The following is an 18,237-nucleotide window of genomic DNA, read 5'->3' as shown; positions in this document are numbered from 1 at the left end:
TGATTAGTTAATCAACTCCCCATGCACAAGTGATACTCCTAAGTGATTAACTATCAGCCTTAGAAATGAAAACAATATTTATCATGTGAAAATATCTCCTTAGTTTTACGTGTACTACTATCTCTAATTAGTTTGTAAAATCAATATAAACTAACCTTCGTTTAGTTTGACACAGAAAGGAGAAAGGTGACCTCTCAAGCTGGCCCTAAATGAGGATGCCAGTGACGTATGACTGTCCATGTGGAGAGTGGTCCTAGAATGGAGGAGGGAAGGGAAAGGCCCAAGACTGCATACGTGGAGGGAAGGAGCTTAGTATGCCTGCTAGCTGCCCTCTCACACAGTGTACAGGATGAGCAGCTGCAGTCCAGAGGGAAAATGAGATTCAAGACATGGAAGCTGACTGGGGTGTCCATACAAGAGTACATACGGTACCCTTTCCCAAATCTTGCAAGTAGGAGAAGAGGGTCAGGATGGCTTTAGAAGCTAGCTAACTCAATCCCATTAAGAGGCACAATACCAAGACAGGGTAACTGGTTTTTAGAGCAAGGATTAGCCTTAAATACCAGACTCATACTTTCTCTACATTGAGGATTCTTAACTTGGTCCTCAGGTTATAAAGAAAAGGGAGGACCTCCTGGAGGGAAAACTATTTTCACAAAACATATTACCCTTACCAACACAGTCATTATGATCTGAAAGGATTTCCCATGTTGTTTAAAGTGGGTCCTGACTAGTAGCAGAGTGGGAGATTTTAGAAGTAGAAAGATTTGAGTTCAAATTCTAGCTGTTTTCTCAGTCTACTTTTGGATTACAAAATGAAACAAAATGTTAGTTTAATGACACAGTAAACTCTTAATATTAGTTCCTATTCTCCTTCAAGTCCTCATTCCTACCCAAATGACAGCCTTGCAAAGCTTTGTTTAGGAATCTGAGAAAATTACTGGTCAATACCCTGTTACACATTTTAATATTTTTTGTTTTGTTAACACATTTCCTTTTAGCTTTTTAAGGTAGATTTTAAAAAACAGTCAAAATCAGAATATACATAAAACTTAAGTTAGATTAAAAATGCCTAATTGGTTTGCATGGTTATTTCCTAAAACCATATTTTGAAAAGCAAATGCTGAAACACTTAAACAAACCAGATATATATTAAAACAAGGATGCAACAACCTAACTAGATTAGGTCTCTTACATTTCAACTTTTCTGATGACAATTCCAATATAGACCCTCTCTACCAAAATGATGGTTGCTTGTTTTCATATGATATAAATAGGACAAAAGATACATATCTATACCCTTGCTTCAAATAAAGGTGCTCCATATTTTGTTAATAATAATGCCATCTTACCATCCTTCCTGCTACAAAGGCCAAATAAATGTTTTGGGTTTGTGTGTGCATGTGCATGTGTGCATATCTGCCATTTATACAAACAACATTTGGTTGGCATTTTAAACGTGGTCAGCATATATGATCAAACATACTGTAATACTGACCTTAGTGAAGTATGTATATTTGTGATGAAGGCAAAAATAATGTAGATAATTTGAGTCACTTCTCTGTTGTAGGCAACGTTTAGAGAAATCATTTTTAAATTCAGTGATTTGATAAAAAAATGGAAAAGATATTTCAGAAAAAAAATAATTGCTTTCATTTTTTCCTAACCTTTTCCAATCTGGAAGAGTCTTCTTATAAATAGAATCAAGGGGCAACACCTGCTGACGACCTTGGGTTTCGTCATAGATACGACGTGCAGCATCAGTGGTCAGGGTGACCACACAGTCCATATCACTTGCCAGATGCCAAGAAATAACCATTGCGGCTCTATCATCTTCAATTTGTGCCAGGTGTGCAATCTGTAACCCATTTTCAAAAACCAAGTAAAAATTTCTTATATATATCTAACTTTTGTATTAAATATTTTAAAAGCCCAAGTCTAAGGAGCAAAAACACTTTTTTTGAAATACTCGTGTGAATTAACAAAAAATTCTCAAGCTGTAAAAACTTACTGGCTTAAATATATTAAACTGTCTCTTCTGCTATTAAAAAACTGTTCCACAGATTAAACTACAGTAAATTTTGCAAATGACCAAATAAAAATATTTGTCATATTATCCGATAATTAACAATGTACTTTCTTTTCTACATTTAATACCTCTATTACTGGAGTATGTCTTAATTAATAAAGTATTCATAAAATACATTTAAACCTAAATATAGTTATATACCATACCCTTCTAAGTAGGTCTTTTACTATAATAATACAGTATCTTTTTAAGAAACCTAAATGTCACAAATAAGAACTGTTTCTTCTGCCTATTTCATGCTGTGGTTGTGAAAGTAGAATAATGTTCACTCTGGAGTCAGATGCCTGGGCTTGAGCCCTGGGTCCGATACTTATTTGTTAGCTATATAACCTTGAACAAGTTTTAAAATCTCTTTGTATCTTAGTTTCTATTTCCTCAAGTTTTAAAACAGAGGTAAAAGCAGAAAGTTGAGATGCATATTAGATGGAAGTTTAACAAGTAAACATAAGCACATATACCACAGACCCTAATACCATTAAAAACTGAAGGTGTTGGGAGATGATAAAAGATACATAGAAAAGAACCAGAATCTAGCTAAAGAACTTACTAATACTGCAAACAGAAATTCTGATCCAGAAAAAAAAATAAAACAGAAAGTTCAGGATTGAATAATGTTAGGATAAAAATGAAAATAAAATTCATTTGACATAAGTTAAAACCAAAGAGGGAAAGAATAGAAATAAGAATGGCATTCTTTCCCTTGGCAGCAAATATGTATAAAGTTTTTTGTTTGTTTTCTTAAGTTCTAGGAGTATCCCAGAATTTACTCATTAACAATTACACTCAGAACTCAGAAAAATGCTATCTTTTTCTCTCTTCTGTTGTCTCACTGTAGTTTGAGTCACATGTCAAGGTCCTGGCTACCTGTAAAGCCATGTAACATGAAAGAATCTCTAAGTACACAAGGCTTAAACTAAGACATGTTAAATTCTGACACAGCCCTCAACAGTAAAAAGAATTATGGAATTAATTATGCACTTCAGCTTAAATTTTACCAAAACCCTATTACGGCAATGAGAGCAATCAGTTCATTGGAAAAAATCTGAAACTACAAAAAAACCTGACACATTTTTATTATAATGTAATTTAAAAACATATTTTAAACAAAAAGAAGATAATAAAATGTACTGCCTCTTAAAAGGCTTAAACACAAACCTTTCCCAAAACATCTCCACTCCCTTTAGTATAGTTTGGAAGAGTACATGATCTTCTAGGTTTCTTCTTTAGTTCTTCTTGTTCTGATATCTTTCTCTTCAAAAGTGCTTCAATGTGTGGCATCTATAATTTATAAAGAAAAATAAACTGCAAGGTTAATTACAATTATTACACCAGGCAGAGAAAATAGCAGAGAAAAACCAACAATGTGGACAACTTGAGAACATAAAGTTATTAAGCAGGCATCAGTTTCTTAAAAGAATATGGCCATAGGAATGTAAAGCACTGTCCTCATTGATTTTTTTTTAATCTGAGAAATATATGACCTATAATAGGATCTCTCCTTAAGTTATACACATAAAAGAATGTAAGTTTTAAAAAAATCTGTTGTCTTTTGTTATTTTCTCTCATTTCCTTTGCTATCACATATCCTGGGATAATTACTTAGGCCTCTTCAATGCAAATTCTCAAGTTGGCGTATTATTAATTTAACTTACTGGATTAGAACCAAACTGTGATTTCCTTGAGAAGAGCCCGCTTCATCATTTTGTCAGCCCACTTTAACGTCTAGTAGTGACCAGACGATAACCAACATATGGCTTAGTACCCAAAAATAAAAGTGCCCATAACATTCCTAATAAAATAAAGTGGTTAAAAAAAATTATAGGCTAGAATTTAACTGAAAAATAAAAACCTTTCACATATACTTGGAAATTGTACCTGTTGTGTTGTAGGAATGTCAATATTATGTGTTTTTAGCTCATTTCGTAACTGGGTCTCTTTTAATTTTGCTTCTTCAACTTGGCCTAAAATTAAAAACAAACAATTTGTGATAGCCCCCAAAATAGAGTTTTGAAATGTACTTTGAATCTCTTTTGTTTTTTCCCTTCTAATGATTGATGCTAAAATGAAAAATAATGACTATTTCAGAAATTTAAAATTAAACTAAAAATCTAAAATGAAAGGTTCACAATACACAAAAATGAAAAACAAAATTAATACAGCTAAAGGAGGTATTATGATATTATATTGCAAATTACAAGTAATTCTGGATAAATTACTTAATCTACATGACTAAACATACTTTATACATAATTGTATAAGGTTATTATAAGAAACAAATAGGACTTTATAAAAATAATTTTTAGAGGGGTGGGCATAGCTCAGTGGTACAGTGCATGCTTAGCATGCACGAAGTCCCAGGTTCAATCTCCAGTACCTCTATTGAAAAAAAATTTTTTAGTGCTACAAATTATGTATTACCTCATTACTCTACTTAGTTCCTATTATCTTCTAAATATCCTTGACCTTGGATAGATATACAAAAGTGAGTACTTGGATGAAGACAGTACATATTTATTGGTTAACCAGTCAAAACTTTGTAATTATCATGACGCCAAAAACCACAGTGAAAAAATCCGACAGATGGGAAGCGATGACAGAGCACAACTCAGCAAGTGCCTTAATGTTATACAAAACACAATTAAAAACTGAAGTAAATGTTCCATGTATTGACTTCAAAATAAGTTACCCATTTCTCCATCAGTATGTGCTGCCCTGTACACCTCCACAGTGTGATATGCTGCAGATATTTTTTTAAGTAAACTACACACAGCTCCATGGCTCAAACTAAACATTAAATCACACATCACCTCTCAGTGATACTGTCATCCAGTATCTTTTGCAGATGCTAGAGCTAGATATAAATATTATTATTGTTATGTCAAAACCCTTAAATTTCCAAAGATTCAGATTTCTAATAAAATTTCAATTTTTTGTAGGTAAGCAGGATATAAATTTATTTAAAACGCAATAACACTTCATCTTCAAAAGATCGAATGAGTAATATAAAACCATCACTACCACCTTTCTGTTGTGTTCTGCAGTTTACTTCTAAGTCCAGGAAAGAAGACAATGCTTGCATCTCATGGTCTCAACCTTCTACCTCACCACTCCCAAAAGCATAATTTTTTATTACCTTTGAACACAAAATGACTTACACTTCATCTCATCAAGAAGCTGTTTGCTGGCATCAAATAAACTTCTATACATTATAATAGACTTAGATAATTGGTCCTTTTCTTTTGTAAGTGCTGCCATTTGTTGCTGCTTCTTAACATCTAAGGAAAAAAGTTTAGATAATTTACTTCAATTTTTAAATTGATTTTTCCAAAAGGTCATAACATGACTAGGTAACTAGTATAAGCCCACGTAAGCAGAAAGCAAAACAAAGTTATCTACAGTACCACAAACTTAAGAGTTTAATTCTCTATTTCCCTAGAAACTTACCATTGTAAAACATGAATGGTAGGATATATGATTCTAATGTGCTTGATAAAGCTGGAAGCCGAGGCTCAAATATAATAAAATACTCAGTGCTATCCTTTCCAGGACTACTTTCTGCCAGTACTAGACTCTGCATGAGAAAAAAGCAGTAAGGAAAAACAGGACTTAAAAAGGCATTATAAATGTTATACATTTCACTGTGCTTTGTTTTCAAGTAAGTGGTAAATTTTAAAGGCAAAAGGCAAAACCGACTGACCTGTAAGATTTGTTAAGCATGCATTAAAACATCTGCAGCACCACACAAGACATACAAATTTTACCTTTTGGTACTGGTTTGAAAGCCAATTTATCTTATCAATAAACAGCTTATGCCAAAAATATATACAATGGAAAATTACAAGAAAAAAGTATGCTTTCTTTCAGACCAGAAATATCAGTAGCCACTTATACCTTGACTAGAAAAATCTTGATTTCAACCTCTTAAGTTGAAGCAGTGTGAAACAGCTGATGGTGTGAAAGTTATAAAAACAATCACAAAGAAATGCACAAAGCCCAATGCTGAGTTTAAGTTACAGCTGTTACTGTGGAAGTAGACCCACCAGTCCCAGGTGACCAAACAAGAGGTCCTGAAAAGCTCTAAAGATTTTTTTCTTAAATATATTTTTTTTATTAATGCACACACAGAGAAACTTGTGATATACTTTAAGACCATAGTATACAACTTATTAAATAATGCAATATAAATAATTTATATCCTAAACAATTTTTCAGTCTTTCAGGGAATATTAGGTGGTAGGCATTTTGTTTTTTAGACTACAATAATAAAATTAACAGAGAAGTAAAATTCTTAAAAATCTAAATTGATAGAACACTGTAGAACAATCCACAAAATAAAATTGTAAGTCCATCATTAAACTAACCACCAAATCCACTTAGTTTCTGAAAGCTGTTTTCAGTGTATTTACATGAATATAAACACATATAAAAATAAAGCTATTTGCACTTAAAAAATATAACATACACTTTATACTTTAGCAATTTGCTTTTAACACTCAATTTGGCCTGTCAATCAATTCAAGTCCATGTTTAAATATCATTTTTTTTTACATTTACACATAGTATAGACATAATACACCATAATACCCTCTCACTGGGTGATGAACATTTAGTTTAGAATTTTTTGCAATTATTTATAATACAGCAAAGAAAATATCTTTCAATACTTTTTTGTGTGTTCTCTAGAACAGAAAGAAATATAATGACTTCTTAAACGTTTAATAGGTAGTTATCAAATATACCTCTAAAAATGCTACATCAATTTATCCTCTCATCATTAGCGTATAAGAATATCCAGCTCCCCTGATGCTTGGCCAACACTTATTATTAATCAAGTATTTTTTTCCCCCTAAAATGATGTATTAAAAACAACCAGTAATTATTGTTTTAACCAGCATTCCCCTGATTAGTACTGAGGTTATGCTTGTTTCATTGGTCATTTATACCTTCTCTTCCATTAACAGCCTGTTCACATTCTTTTGGTCATTTATTTTTCTACTAGATTGTCTTTTTGCTTACTGACTTGCAGTAAGTTCTTTAGGAAGTTTTAAAAATATGTTCAATATATTATATTAATATATTAATCCTCATATATAGTTAAATATAAAATCTTTCCTTTATGTCTTATTTAAGGAGATCTTTCCTAACTCAAAGTTTTACAGTTTGTACTCTATGATGTACAATTTATTAAGGAAAAAGGAAACACAGAGTAACAGAACTGAAGAGAATAGAAGAGTCCAACACTGGATCCATATACAAATGGGAACTTGGAATATGAGAAATGGACACATACGTAGCAGAATAAAGTTAGATACCTTGTTCAGAAATTTCCAGATCAAGTAGGCAAATAATATAAAGAATCTGAATAACACAATTAACAAACTTAACCAATTATAAATTTAGATTATAACTTTAAAGAAAGCAGTACATACTCTTTTCAAGCAAACTTGGAACATTTACAAATACCAGGCGTGTTCTGGGCCAGTGTTTCCTAAATGTCCCTTATGATAAGAACTACCTGCTTGTTACACATCAGATTCCACAGCCCTTCCTTCACCAGAGCTACCAAATTAATATTTGGGCCAGGAGCCAAGTAGGTCCTGAGAGATTTCTGCTTATTCACTGTGATGGGGAAACCTCTAGTGGAAATTCATATGCATGACATGAAGCTCAGATTCCGTATGCAGCTGTGGGGGAATAGCTTAGTCACCGTCTTAATGTGTAAGATGTGTCAGAAACATGTACAGCAGGGTTAGTCATTTCAAATGCCTACGGGGGGCCAAGGTAACAGGACATAGGTAAACAGCATATAGGTAATGGGCTAGGTGTATTTTTCCAATGCAAACTCACTTTGCATGTTCAACATGTCTTTGTTTTTCAACATGTGGCTTTCATTACCTAATTTTTGTTAGGGTTCAAGAAAATTTCACTTTATCCTCCACTATAATACATGTAAAAGAACAAGTATAAATATAAGTAGCAGCTGACACTCGCCCTCAATGTCAAGAGATGAAAAGTAGCATGGATGCAGCTGACTGGAAAATCCTGCTGTCTTAAGAGAATCCTGGCCCAGTATCACCAGACCTTTAGAAATCTCCAAATAAAGCAGAAATATAAATATTTACATGAAAACTCCAGAACTTTATGTGCTGAAAACTAAAGTAGAAATGCTGTAATGGTCAGTCACTGCAAGACGAACCACCAAGTCTAATAGCAGGCCAGGTGCAAGCTGGAGGGTTCCCCAGTCGTAGGCCTAACGTTAAAACAATGTGATATTAGCACTGAACTAGACACTAGCAATAACAACAAAAAAGACATTGAAGAATTATTCAGTAAATGATATTCAAAAATTTAGTGAATAAATTTGAAATAAGATAAAAAGATCAAAGATTAAAACCATAAGAATACCAGAGCTACCACTGTGAATACAAATCCTTCCTTCCTCCTGCTCCAATATAAACAAAGCTAAAATCTAAAACACAAACTCAGAAAAAAGATAATACATAATTACAAAGAAATATTAACATCTTTAATATAAAATTAGGAAGACAGGGATGAATATTCAAAAGAAAAAGAGTTAAGGGACAATCCTTCAAAGGTCAAAAACATGAAAAACGTTCAACTTTCCCAGTAACAAAAAAAATTTTTTTTAAACTATAGGAAGCTTGGTTGAATTTTAAAAACCATTCTACTCAGGGTTGGTAATATGAGAACATACGCATACTTCTGGTGGGAATATAAACTGAAAAGCAACTGGCAATACCTACCAAAAGGCTAAAAATGTACATACCCTATCTCCAATTCTATTTCTAGCAATCAGGTAAGTGCAAAGGATATATATATATATATAGAAGAAAGACGATGGAAGCAACAGTGATAAAAACAAGCTTTGAAAAAAAAATATATATACAAAAAAAACTGAAAAACTAAAACCAGTAGTGGAGCATACTACCCAAAAAAAAACCCAAAAAACAAAAAACAAAAAAACAAAAAACTTACCAAGACTTGGGGAAAAACCCCTAAATTTTCACTTTGAATTGATCAAATAAATTGTGAGCATCAATACAATGACACAGGTTTATACTTACTAGTAAATAAATGTATAAAGGATATGTTAAATAAGATTTTCATGAAAGGACAGTTCTATGATATTAGTGTAATTTTATACCCTCCGCCATGTATGTAAATCATATTCACACAGGACATCCATGCAGTGTTAGTGTATATACAGAAAAGTGTGGAAGATTATACACTGAATTGTTAATCATCAATTATCTCTGAAGAGTGATAATACAGTGATTACTTTTTAAGTTCTTGAACTGTGTATTTTTTATGTAAGTAAAGTTATTTCTATTTTGGAAAAAATGAACATAGACAAGCTATTTTATTAAATTTTTCTTGATACACGTACTTTTTTTAGAGTTTTAAAAATTATTTTTATATACATGTACTTGATTCTTTTTTTTTTTTTTAAGTTTAGTTCACATTTTATTTTTTATTGCTTTGGTTTTTTTGGTTTGGGGGGAAGTAATTAGATTGATTGATTGAAGTGCTGGGGATTGAACCTAGGACCTGGTGCATGCTAAGCAAGCACTCTTCCACTGAGCTTATACCCTCCCCACACCTTACGTGTATGTTTTTACCTAGGCTATGCATTATCCTATTTCTATCCATAGAATGGTAGCTTTTCAATGAAACATAAATATCATTTTGTCACTGACGTTAAAAATCACTATAATCACAGAAAAGAGTCATCCACAGGGAAAAAGAGAGTCTTTCCAGTAGTAACAGTGATCCTGGGTTCAATGTGTAATAGCTTAGAGTAATATCACAAAATATTTCAGCTGACTTTCCAATTTAATGCTATATTAGAACATCTTCAGAGTTACACATATAAAAGAACAGGTACTATAACACTGCAGTTTCAACTATTAAATATAGAAAACTTATCTACCAAAAGAAAAAAAATTACCGTGATTTCAGCTGAACCTTTCACAAAGGGAAATTCAAGTGTTCTCACTTTCCCAATAAAGAGTGGTGTGTCGTCTTCCTCATTAGAACCTTTGATGGTAGCCGTTACAGTGCCAACCAAATCAATTCCAGTACGATTGTTGTAGGCATCCTGAAAGTAAACAATGGAAAGTAACCAATTGGAAGTGGAAAGAAGAATAAATCCAACGAAGGACATGTACAAATCAGAAATATGACCAATTTGTAAAGCCCCAAATATTTGTTACTCTAAATACAGAATTTAATTCTCAGAGTAAGTGTTCTACAGGCAGAAAATCCCAGAAACCATAAAAGAACCAGAGGCTTCCATCTAATACAATGGCTCCCAACTTGCTGTATTAAAAGGACTCCCATTTAAAAATGTGTCCTTATCTATACAGGAAGGGGGTCAAGCTGGGGCTGTTCCCCAAGGCAATAAGAACCCAGAACATTCTGACACAGCAAGACCCTGACATAGCAACTCCTTTTACTCTTTTTGTTTTTTTATGGGATAATAACAGCAAAGCATCAATCCTAGATCTACTAGAAATGGGATAAGATGTTGCATTTTATTTGGTCTTGGATAGATGAAATGAAGTTGAAATGAATCAGAAAATTAAAAAAAAAATCTGTTATGTAACTTCAGCACCTATGTACTGATCTATGGAAGATTAGTTTAAGAACAACTTTTGTGTCTAAAACAAGAAAATAGGAGTTAGTTACGTATTCCATCAGCCAAACTCTTCATAAAGATGAAGTCCTGCCAAAGTGTTTTATGTGTTTTTGTTAATGTTCTTGGCAGCCCTATTGCTGCTTACTCTCTGGGTAACCAGAAGCTTTGAGGAGCTCAGTATAAGTCATGGGAGTAGATCTCTTCAAAATAAATACTTAATTACCTTCTGCCCTCAGTGAAGTGGACCTTGAGGAATCAACTTACTTCCCACACATTCAAAATACATACATGAAATAGGGGTATAAAGTATAATAAAAGTACCTTTTTTAAGGGTATAAATTATGAAAGGTTTCTGCATGAGTCATTTCTACTTAGCATATCTGGATTTATTTTACATATAAAATTATTTATTCTCTATTTGTATTCAAGTATAAAGATATTTATAAATATTTCATTCATCTGCACAAATCTTTCCTATAAACTTAACTGAATAATCAAGATCTGATTCTGTAATAACTACCCTACACTCTTAAACTAGGAATAATTTTTGTTGTTACTCTTTGTAATTTGGAAGTAAATAAACATTACCGTGATATGAAGGTATAAATCTTTGACCAAGGTCCTACTGGCAACCGAGCGAACATTTGAAACAGCTGGTGTAGCTGGCTGAATTTCAGGAACTAACTTCACAGGTTGATTAGGCAGAACATCAACTATAATCTTACAAAACAAAAGAAGCATTCTGATTAACAATACACTGATGGTTTAGTATTTAAAGAGGAAGAGAAGAAATAGAGAGCACATAATAAATGAAAGGAAATATTACTTTAAAACGTACCTCCAATAAACTCTTAAAACTTTAAAAAATGCAGGATAAAAGGCATATCAGATTAATTTTTGACTGTTAACCATCTAAGAACAAATATAGAAACACTTAAAAACACAGGCAATTTTTAAAAATTTAGTGCACTAATGATAATGAATGGAGATGGTGTATGTTAAAACTACCTTAAACTTCATTATCCAGAATCCTAGTACTTGAAATGTTATTAACTGAAAAATTTTCACGTATGATTGGAGCAACCTTACCACAATATAGATTAAAATGTTGACTAATTGAGTCCTTGATATACAGGGGGATGGAAAGGTAACTTTTGCATCAGGTCAAATTAATCAGCATAACTTATATATATTTATTCTAAAATTGCTGAAGATGGCATTATTTATACTTTTCATCCAATAATTAATCCAATTTTAAACAAAACATATCTCAACAAAGCAAGAAAATGGGAAGCTAAAGCTAACTGCAATGTATAAAAGGAGTAAACAAACCTGTTCACTATTAAGAATATTTGCTTTATCCATCATAAAGCCAAACTGGATACAATATGTTCCCACTTTGTTAGGAATTGCTTTATCCCTAAGTTAAAAAGAAAGATAAGATCACTGATAACTTTTAAACGGAGGGGAAGAAATTCAAAGCATTAACATTGCTGTTTCTTGAACAAAAAGTAAATGAGAAAGAAGAGAGTTACTATTACTAGATTCACCTTCATTCACCAAGTATTTCCTGCATTATCAAGCTTAATTCTGGATCTCTCTTACCTGGACACTCTTTCACAAAACATCTAGAACACAAACGCTGGATGTGGCAAAAAGGAAAGAATAGCAATATAAGGTTGACAGAGTAGTAAGCACAAAAACCAATGAATTATGTATCAAGTGAATTTTGCTTAATTTCTACCCAAATTTCCAACTCAGTCTTGCATTTCGGAAAGTAAAGAATATCCTGATCTTTTTATATTGCTTTGTTTTCCATTCAAGTACTATTCTAAATATTTAACTCTCTCTATATTAAACATTTATTGTGATTTAATTACCAATAAAGAACACAGTATCTAATAAGAGACAGTCTTGTAGAATATTTTGGTCACAAACACAATGATTATCTGAATGACATTCTACGGTATACCTTGGCTGATATGTGCAGTGTGGTTCATGATCTCTAAGGTGGCTCTGCATGTCATTCATATTCTCAAAATACTGGCATAATGCAGTAAACAAAGGCTTTTAATATATATCTGAAATGGTATTCTGCACTGCAACACATACACAATCTTGGAGAAAATTATGTAGCCTTTCTCTAAGCCATGTTTCTCTAGGGATAATTCCTAATAAAGTTTTAGTAAGAATGAAATAAGACTTCTGCTTCCAAATGGCAGACCAATCCTTCCTGATGAAGACAACCATACTAAAAAAGACATTTGCCTGAAGATGTTTGAGAGATCATAAGCCAGAGTGAAAAATGACTCAGCAGGATGTAAGACAGTGGGGAGACTCTGGGAGGTGAGTTTCATGTGTAAGGCTGCTTGACTCCTGGGAGAACATTCTAGGAGCAGAGGTGGACCTAAAGTAGACAGGATCCCAAGGGAAAAGCAACTCAGCTTTGAATTATCTCAATCTCTGAACATGGACTGAAATGATAACAGACCACTAGTGGCTCAGACAATGGACAGAAGTAAACGTAAACTGTATCTGGAGAAAGATTAACATCTTAGACTTTAAGTTATTTCTACAAATATTCATAAATAAAATGTATGGTAAAAACCAAACAAACAGACTCATGCAGAGGCAAGAATTAGAATGAAAACCAACAGAAAAGAGACAATCAAAACAGACTGAAAGGAACTCTAGACAGATTTAATAAATTTTGATCACTGCTCAGAGTCATAGAAGACAAGACTAAGAATTCCAACAACGAACTGGATCCTTTGGGAAAAAAAAGCAAACTAAAAATACCAACCAGAAATGGATAATGCAAAGGTGAACTGAACAGCAAATAGACACCAGTGAATAGAGATTAACTGAAGGTAGTTGAGAAGCAAAATCTAGAATGAAAAGAGAAAAAAATGTGGCACAAAGAGGCTAAGAGAGAATACTATAAGAAGGACAAATGTGCATGTAATTAAGAGTGTCAGGAGAAGAGGGAAAAAATGAGGCAGAAGCGGTATTTGATGAAATAACGGCTAACAATTTTAAAGAACTGAACAAAGACCACAAATTCAAAGCTGGCGAAAATCAAATGAGATAAATAAAAAGAAATCCACACATACGCATGTCCCAATGAAACTGGCGAGAACCAAACTCATAGGAACCAAAAAAGAAGACATGGGGGGGTAGAGCTCACGTGGTAGAGCACATGCTTAGCATGCACAAGGTCCTGGGTTCAACCCCCAGTACCTTCTCCAAATATAAGTAAATAAATAAGCCTAATTACACCCCCATAAAACAAACAAACAAAAAAGGTAAAATGTGTGCTTTGAGGGGGAGGCTATAGCTCAAGTGGTAGGGTGCATGCTTAGCATGCATGAGGTCCTGGGTTCAATCCCCAGTACCTCCTCCAAAAATAAAAACGAACAAACTGAATTATCTCCCACCCCCCCAAAAAATTTAAATAGGAGAAATAATTACTTTTCAAGATAACAACAGTTAAGAATGATCATCAATTTCTCAAAAGAGATGATGGGATACTGATGGGTGGCCTGAAAGTGCTGTTAAGAAAGAAACTGACAACCCAGAAAACCATGTCCAGGAAAACATTTTTCAAATATGAAGTTGGAATAAACACATTTTCAGGTAAAAATGAGATAACCTGTCACCAGCAGCTGTGCACTAGAAAGGAACTTCCTCTGATGGAAAATGATCCCAGAGGAAAGCTGTGATTTGAAGGTTCACAGAAAGGATAAATGAGTCAGTAGATCTAAATGAACACTGACTATATAATAATGCACCAGTGCATTTAATATACACAACCACAAAGGTAAGTAATTTGGGAGAGAGAAAATGGAGTTTAAGTGTTCTAAGATTCATGCACAGACCAAGAAGAGGGTACAAAATGTGAATTATCTTTTAGACATTGGTATGTCAACTATGTATGCTGAAAGAGAGAGAGAGAGAAAGAGAAAATAGTAAAAGAAAAAAATTTTACATAAATATTAAGTCGATGAGGAATAGAAAATAAGAATAGTTGGATTAAATAAAAAATAGTAATAGATTCAAAAGCAAGCACTGTCATAATTATATGTAGTATCTAAACTTTTCAATTAAAACACAAATTATTAAAAAAAAATCTGCCAGGAAAATGCAATAATCTAAGTCTGAAAGTAAATAATAAAATAGACTCAAAATATGGAGTAAGTAAACACTGACAAAACTGAGAGAAAATAGGCAAATCCACACTCATACTAGGAGATTTACCACACTGCTAGGAAAGCAGACCATATTTTTCTATATGTATATAGAAATAGCAGTATGTAGATAGAAAAATCAAACAAAATGACTAGACTTTGACCTAATAAACATAAAGACTATACTTCAAATGCAGTATACATTTTCTAGTCCACATGGAATATGTACAAATATTGACTATATACACATACTATAAAAACAAATGTCAACTAACTTCAAAGGATTCAAATTATACACGGTAGGCTCTCTGACCACAGTGGAATTAAGTTAGAAATCACTAAATAGAAGAGAGTAAGAAAATCCCATAATTTAGAAATTAAACAATCTATTTCTGAATAAGCCATGGGTAGAAGATGAAATCACAACGAAAATTAGAAAATATCTTGATGCAAATAATAATGAAAATACAATGTAAAAACACTTGTGACTATTCCTAAAGCCATGATCAGATGGAAATTTATAGCTATATATACATATATACGAATACTTAGTTATGTACACATGTGTATGTACAGACACACACATATATGTATATATAGGTGAAAATAAATGAGCTAAGCAATCATCTCAGGAAGTTTTAAAAAGCCAGAAGCAGGTTCTTTGAAAAGACCTACAAAATTGAAATATCCTGATAAGATTAAATAAGCAACAAAAAGAAATTCAAATAACCGATGTCAAGAATGAGAGATCAACATCAGTCACACTGCATTCTAAGTGACTATATATTATGCTGTACCAGAGTATGTTACTGTGTTCTTAGGCTATGAAGAGTCAGCTACCATTGCAGTGACAAAGAAAAGCATGAGAGAAAAAGAGAGCAGTTAATTAAAATGTCAGTACTATTGCCTATATGAATTTGTTACATACGTTGTAATAAAAAAGAGAACTACAGATCCTACAAGCAATACAAAATATCATGAACAACAAATTAGAAAGTTGATAAAACTGAAAAATTCTTAGAAGATTACAAGTTACCAAAACTGACCATAGATGACACAAGAAATACAAATAGTTCTGTAATTGCTGTATTTGAAGAAAATTAATGCATAACTATCACCTTTCTCTCAAAAAACGCCAGGCTCAGATGGCTTCACTAATGAAATCTACAAAAGATTTAAGGAAGAAACGATGACATTCTTACACAAGATCTTCCAGAGAATAAACTAAGACCTAGGGATCACTTCTTCTAATTATTTTTGTGAGGCATACATGACCTAGATATCAAACCTGGAAAGAAAATAGATACACATAAAATCCAGGCAACCTTGACCCATTAATGTAGATGGAAAAATCCCAAACAAAATATCAGCAAAACAAATCCACTTATATATAAAAGAAGTAATACATCATGATAAAATTGCATTTATTCCAATAATGCAAGGTAGGCTAAATGAACGTTCGGAAAAATAATGTACTGTAATTTATCACACTGAGAAAGAGGGAAAATATTATATATTACCTCAATAGATGATGAAATGTCATCATCTAATGTCAATTCATGATAAACAATAATTCTTTTAGTAATGATTACAAATGACCAATCTAATAGAGACACCAAAATAAAAACCCTAAAGCCAACATCACAGTTATGGGTAAAATGCTGAAACGTCCCCTTTGGACTGGGAATGATATTAGAATAATCACTCTTATCACATCCATTTGACATTTTACTGTAAGATATAGCCAGTGCAATATGGTAAGAAAAAGAAATAAAATGTCTAAGGACTAGAAAGTAATAAACTTCATCATTATTCACAGATGAGTGTGCAAATATTTAAAACTTCATATTTGTTACTGGTCTGTCACAAGAAAACAAAACTCAAGAGTATTTAGAAACACATATAGTAATCTGACATTGCCTTGACAAGTGCACACTGAAAGAACTTTAAAAAAATGAAGGGAGGGAGGGATAAACTGGCAATTTGGGATTAACATATTACAAACTACTATATATAAAAAAGGTAAAAAACAAGGACCTACTGTACAGTACAGGGAACTATATTCAGTAGTTTGTTAATAACTCATAATGGAAAAGAATCTGAAAAAGAATGTACATATACATGTGTATACATATATTTAACTGATATATATAACTGAATCACTTTGCTGTACACCTGCAACTAATTCAACATCGTAAATCAACTATACTGCAATAAAAAATAAAGTACAAAATCACATACACACACACACACAAAACCCATCAGTCTATGACAGATTAGAAATTTTTTAAAAAACAAAAAGTAGTCCTTCAGTACAGTTAGTCTGAAAAAGAACTGAACTAATATAATGAACATTCTGAACCTACTGATGATGATTCGAATAATTTTTAAAATAAGAGAAACCTTAGAGAGGATTCTGAAAAGATGGCAAGAAGTAGGTAGCATCAGGAATCTGTCTCCCCATCTAGACAATGACGGCACCAGTATAATCTATTTTGGAAACCTGGAGGCTATTGAAAGCTTGCCACTTCCAGAAAGCTGGAAGACCTGGATGGTAAATTCTAGTTAATTTTACTCAATTTCAGCTCTTAGCATACACAGTATCAGCTACTCATTGCCCACCTCCCAGCCCCACAGCAGGTAGCTCTGTACATGTTCCTGGAGCAGTCTGTATGGTGCTCACAAGAACCAGGGTAGGCAAAAGTGGATCCTATCCTCCCAATATTGGGAATACAGATTCTGTTTGCTGTTTCTGATTACAGAGTTACAACAAAAATGCTAGCAGCCACTGTTACTGCACTAACCCACAACGTTCCAAGACCTACATCCTCCAGATTAAGCAACTCCTAGGAGGATTTAAAGGGCCAGCACTCTTTCCTGCCCCTCTTCATTTTTCTCTTTTTGGAAGCCAGACATTAAAGGACATTAAAAGCAAACAAACAAACAAAAAATACTGCATACATGGGAAAAATCAGAAAGTGACCTCACTTGCTCAGGAAAAAGGCTCAGAAAAGACCCAAAAAGACCTTAAGTTTACACCTAAGCCTGATCTGTGGCAGAGAAACAGCCTTCAACAATTTAAAAATGAACAAACAAAAAATCCAAAACAATAACCAGCAACCTTGGAGAAGGCAAAGCATCTCAACCAGAGTTACCACATTATTAGATTCAAATGTCTAGTTTTCAACAACAACAAATCGCAAGGTAAACAAAGAAATGGAGAAGTATGGGCCATTGAAAGGAAAAAATAAGCCAACCAAAATTGTCCCTGAAAAATACCTGGTAGCTAATATACTAGACAA

The 18,237-nt window shown here is 33.0% G+C and overlaps 1 protein-coding gene across 1 annotated transcript in view; it reads right to left on the bottom strand.

Annotated features, from left to right (window-relative positions):
- Positions 1-18,237, bottom strand: part of SMCHD1 (structural maintenance of chromosomes flexible hinge domain containing 1) — a 114,852-nt gene that overhangs the window by 19,027 nt on the left and 77,588 nt on the right. The window contains exons 35-42 of the mRNA XM_031690252.2: positions 12,081-12,168; positions 11,337-11,468; positions 10,059-10,208; positions 5,534-5,660; positions 5,245-5,364; positions 3,965-4,050; positions 3,245-3,367; positions 1,668-1,858 (exon numbers count right to left, since the gene is read on the bottom strand). Coding sequence (XP_031546112.1) covers positions 1,668-1,858; positions 3,245-3,367; positions 3,965-4,050; positions 5,245-5,364; positions 5,534-5,660; positions 10,059-10,208; positions 11,337-11,468; positions 12,081-12,168 — 1,017 coding nt within the window. The remainder of the gene's footprint in view (positions 1-1,667; positions 1,859-3,244; positions 3,368-3,964; positions 4,051-5,244; positions 5,365-5,533; positions 5,661-10,058; positions 10,209-11,336; positions 11,469-12,080; positions 12,169-18,237) is intronic.

Source organism: Vicugna pacos, chromosome 24 (assembly GCF_048564905.1).
Source record: "Vicugna pacos chromosome 24, VicPac4, whole genome shotgun sequence".
Classification (NCBI taxonomy): Eukaryota; Metazoa; Chordata; class Mammalia; order Artiodactyla; family Camelidae; genus Vicugna; species Vicugna pacos.
The sequence above is the reverse complement of the archived record's forward strand: the minus strand, read 5'-3'. Positions and strand labels throughout refer to the sequence as shown.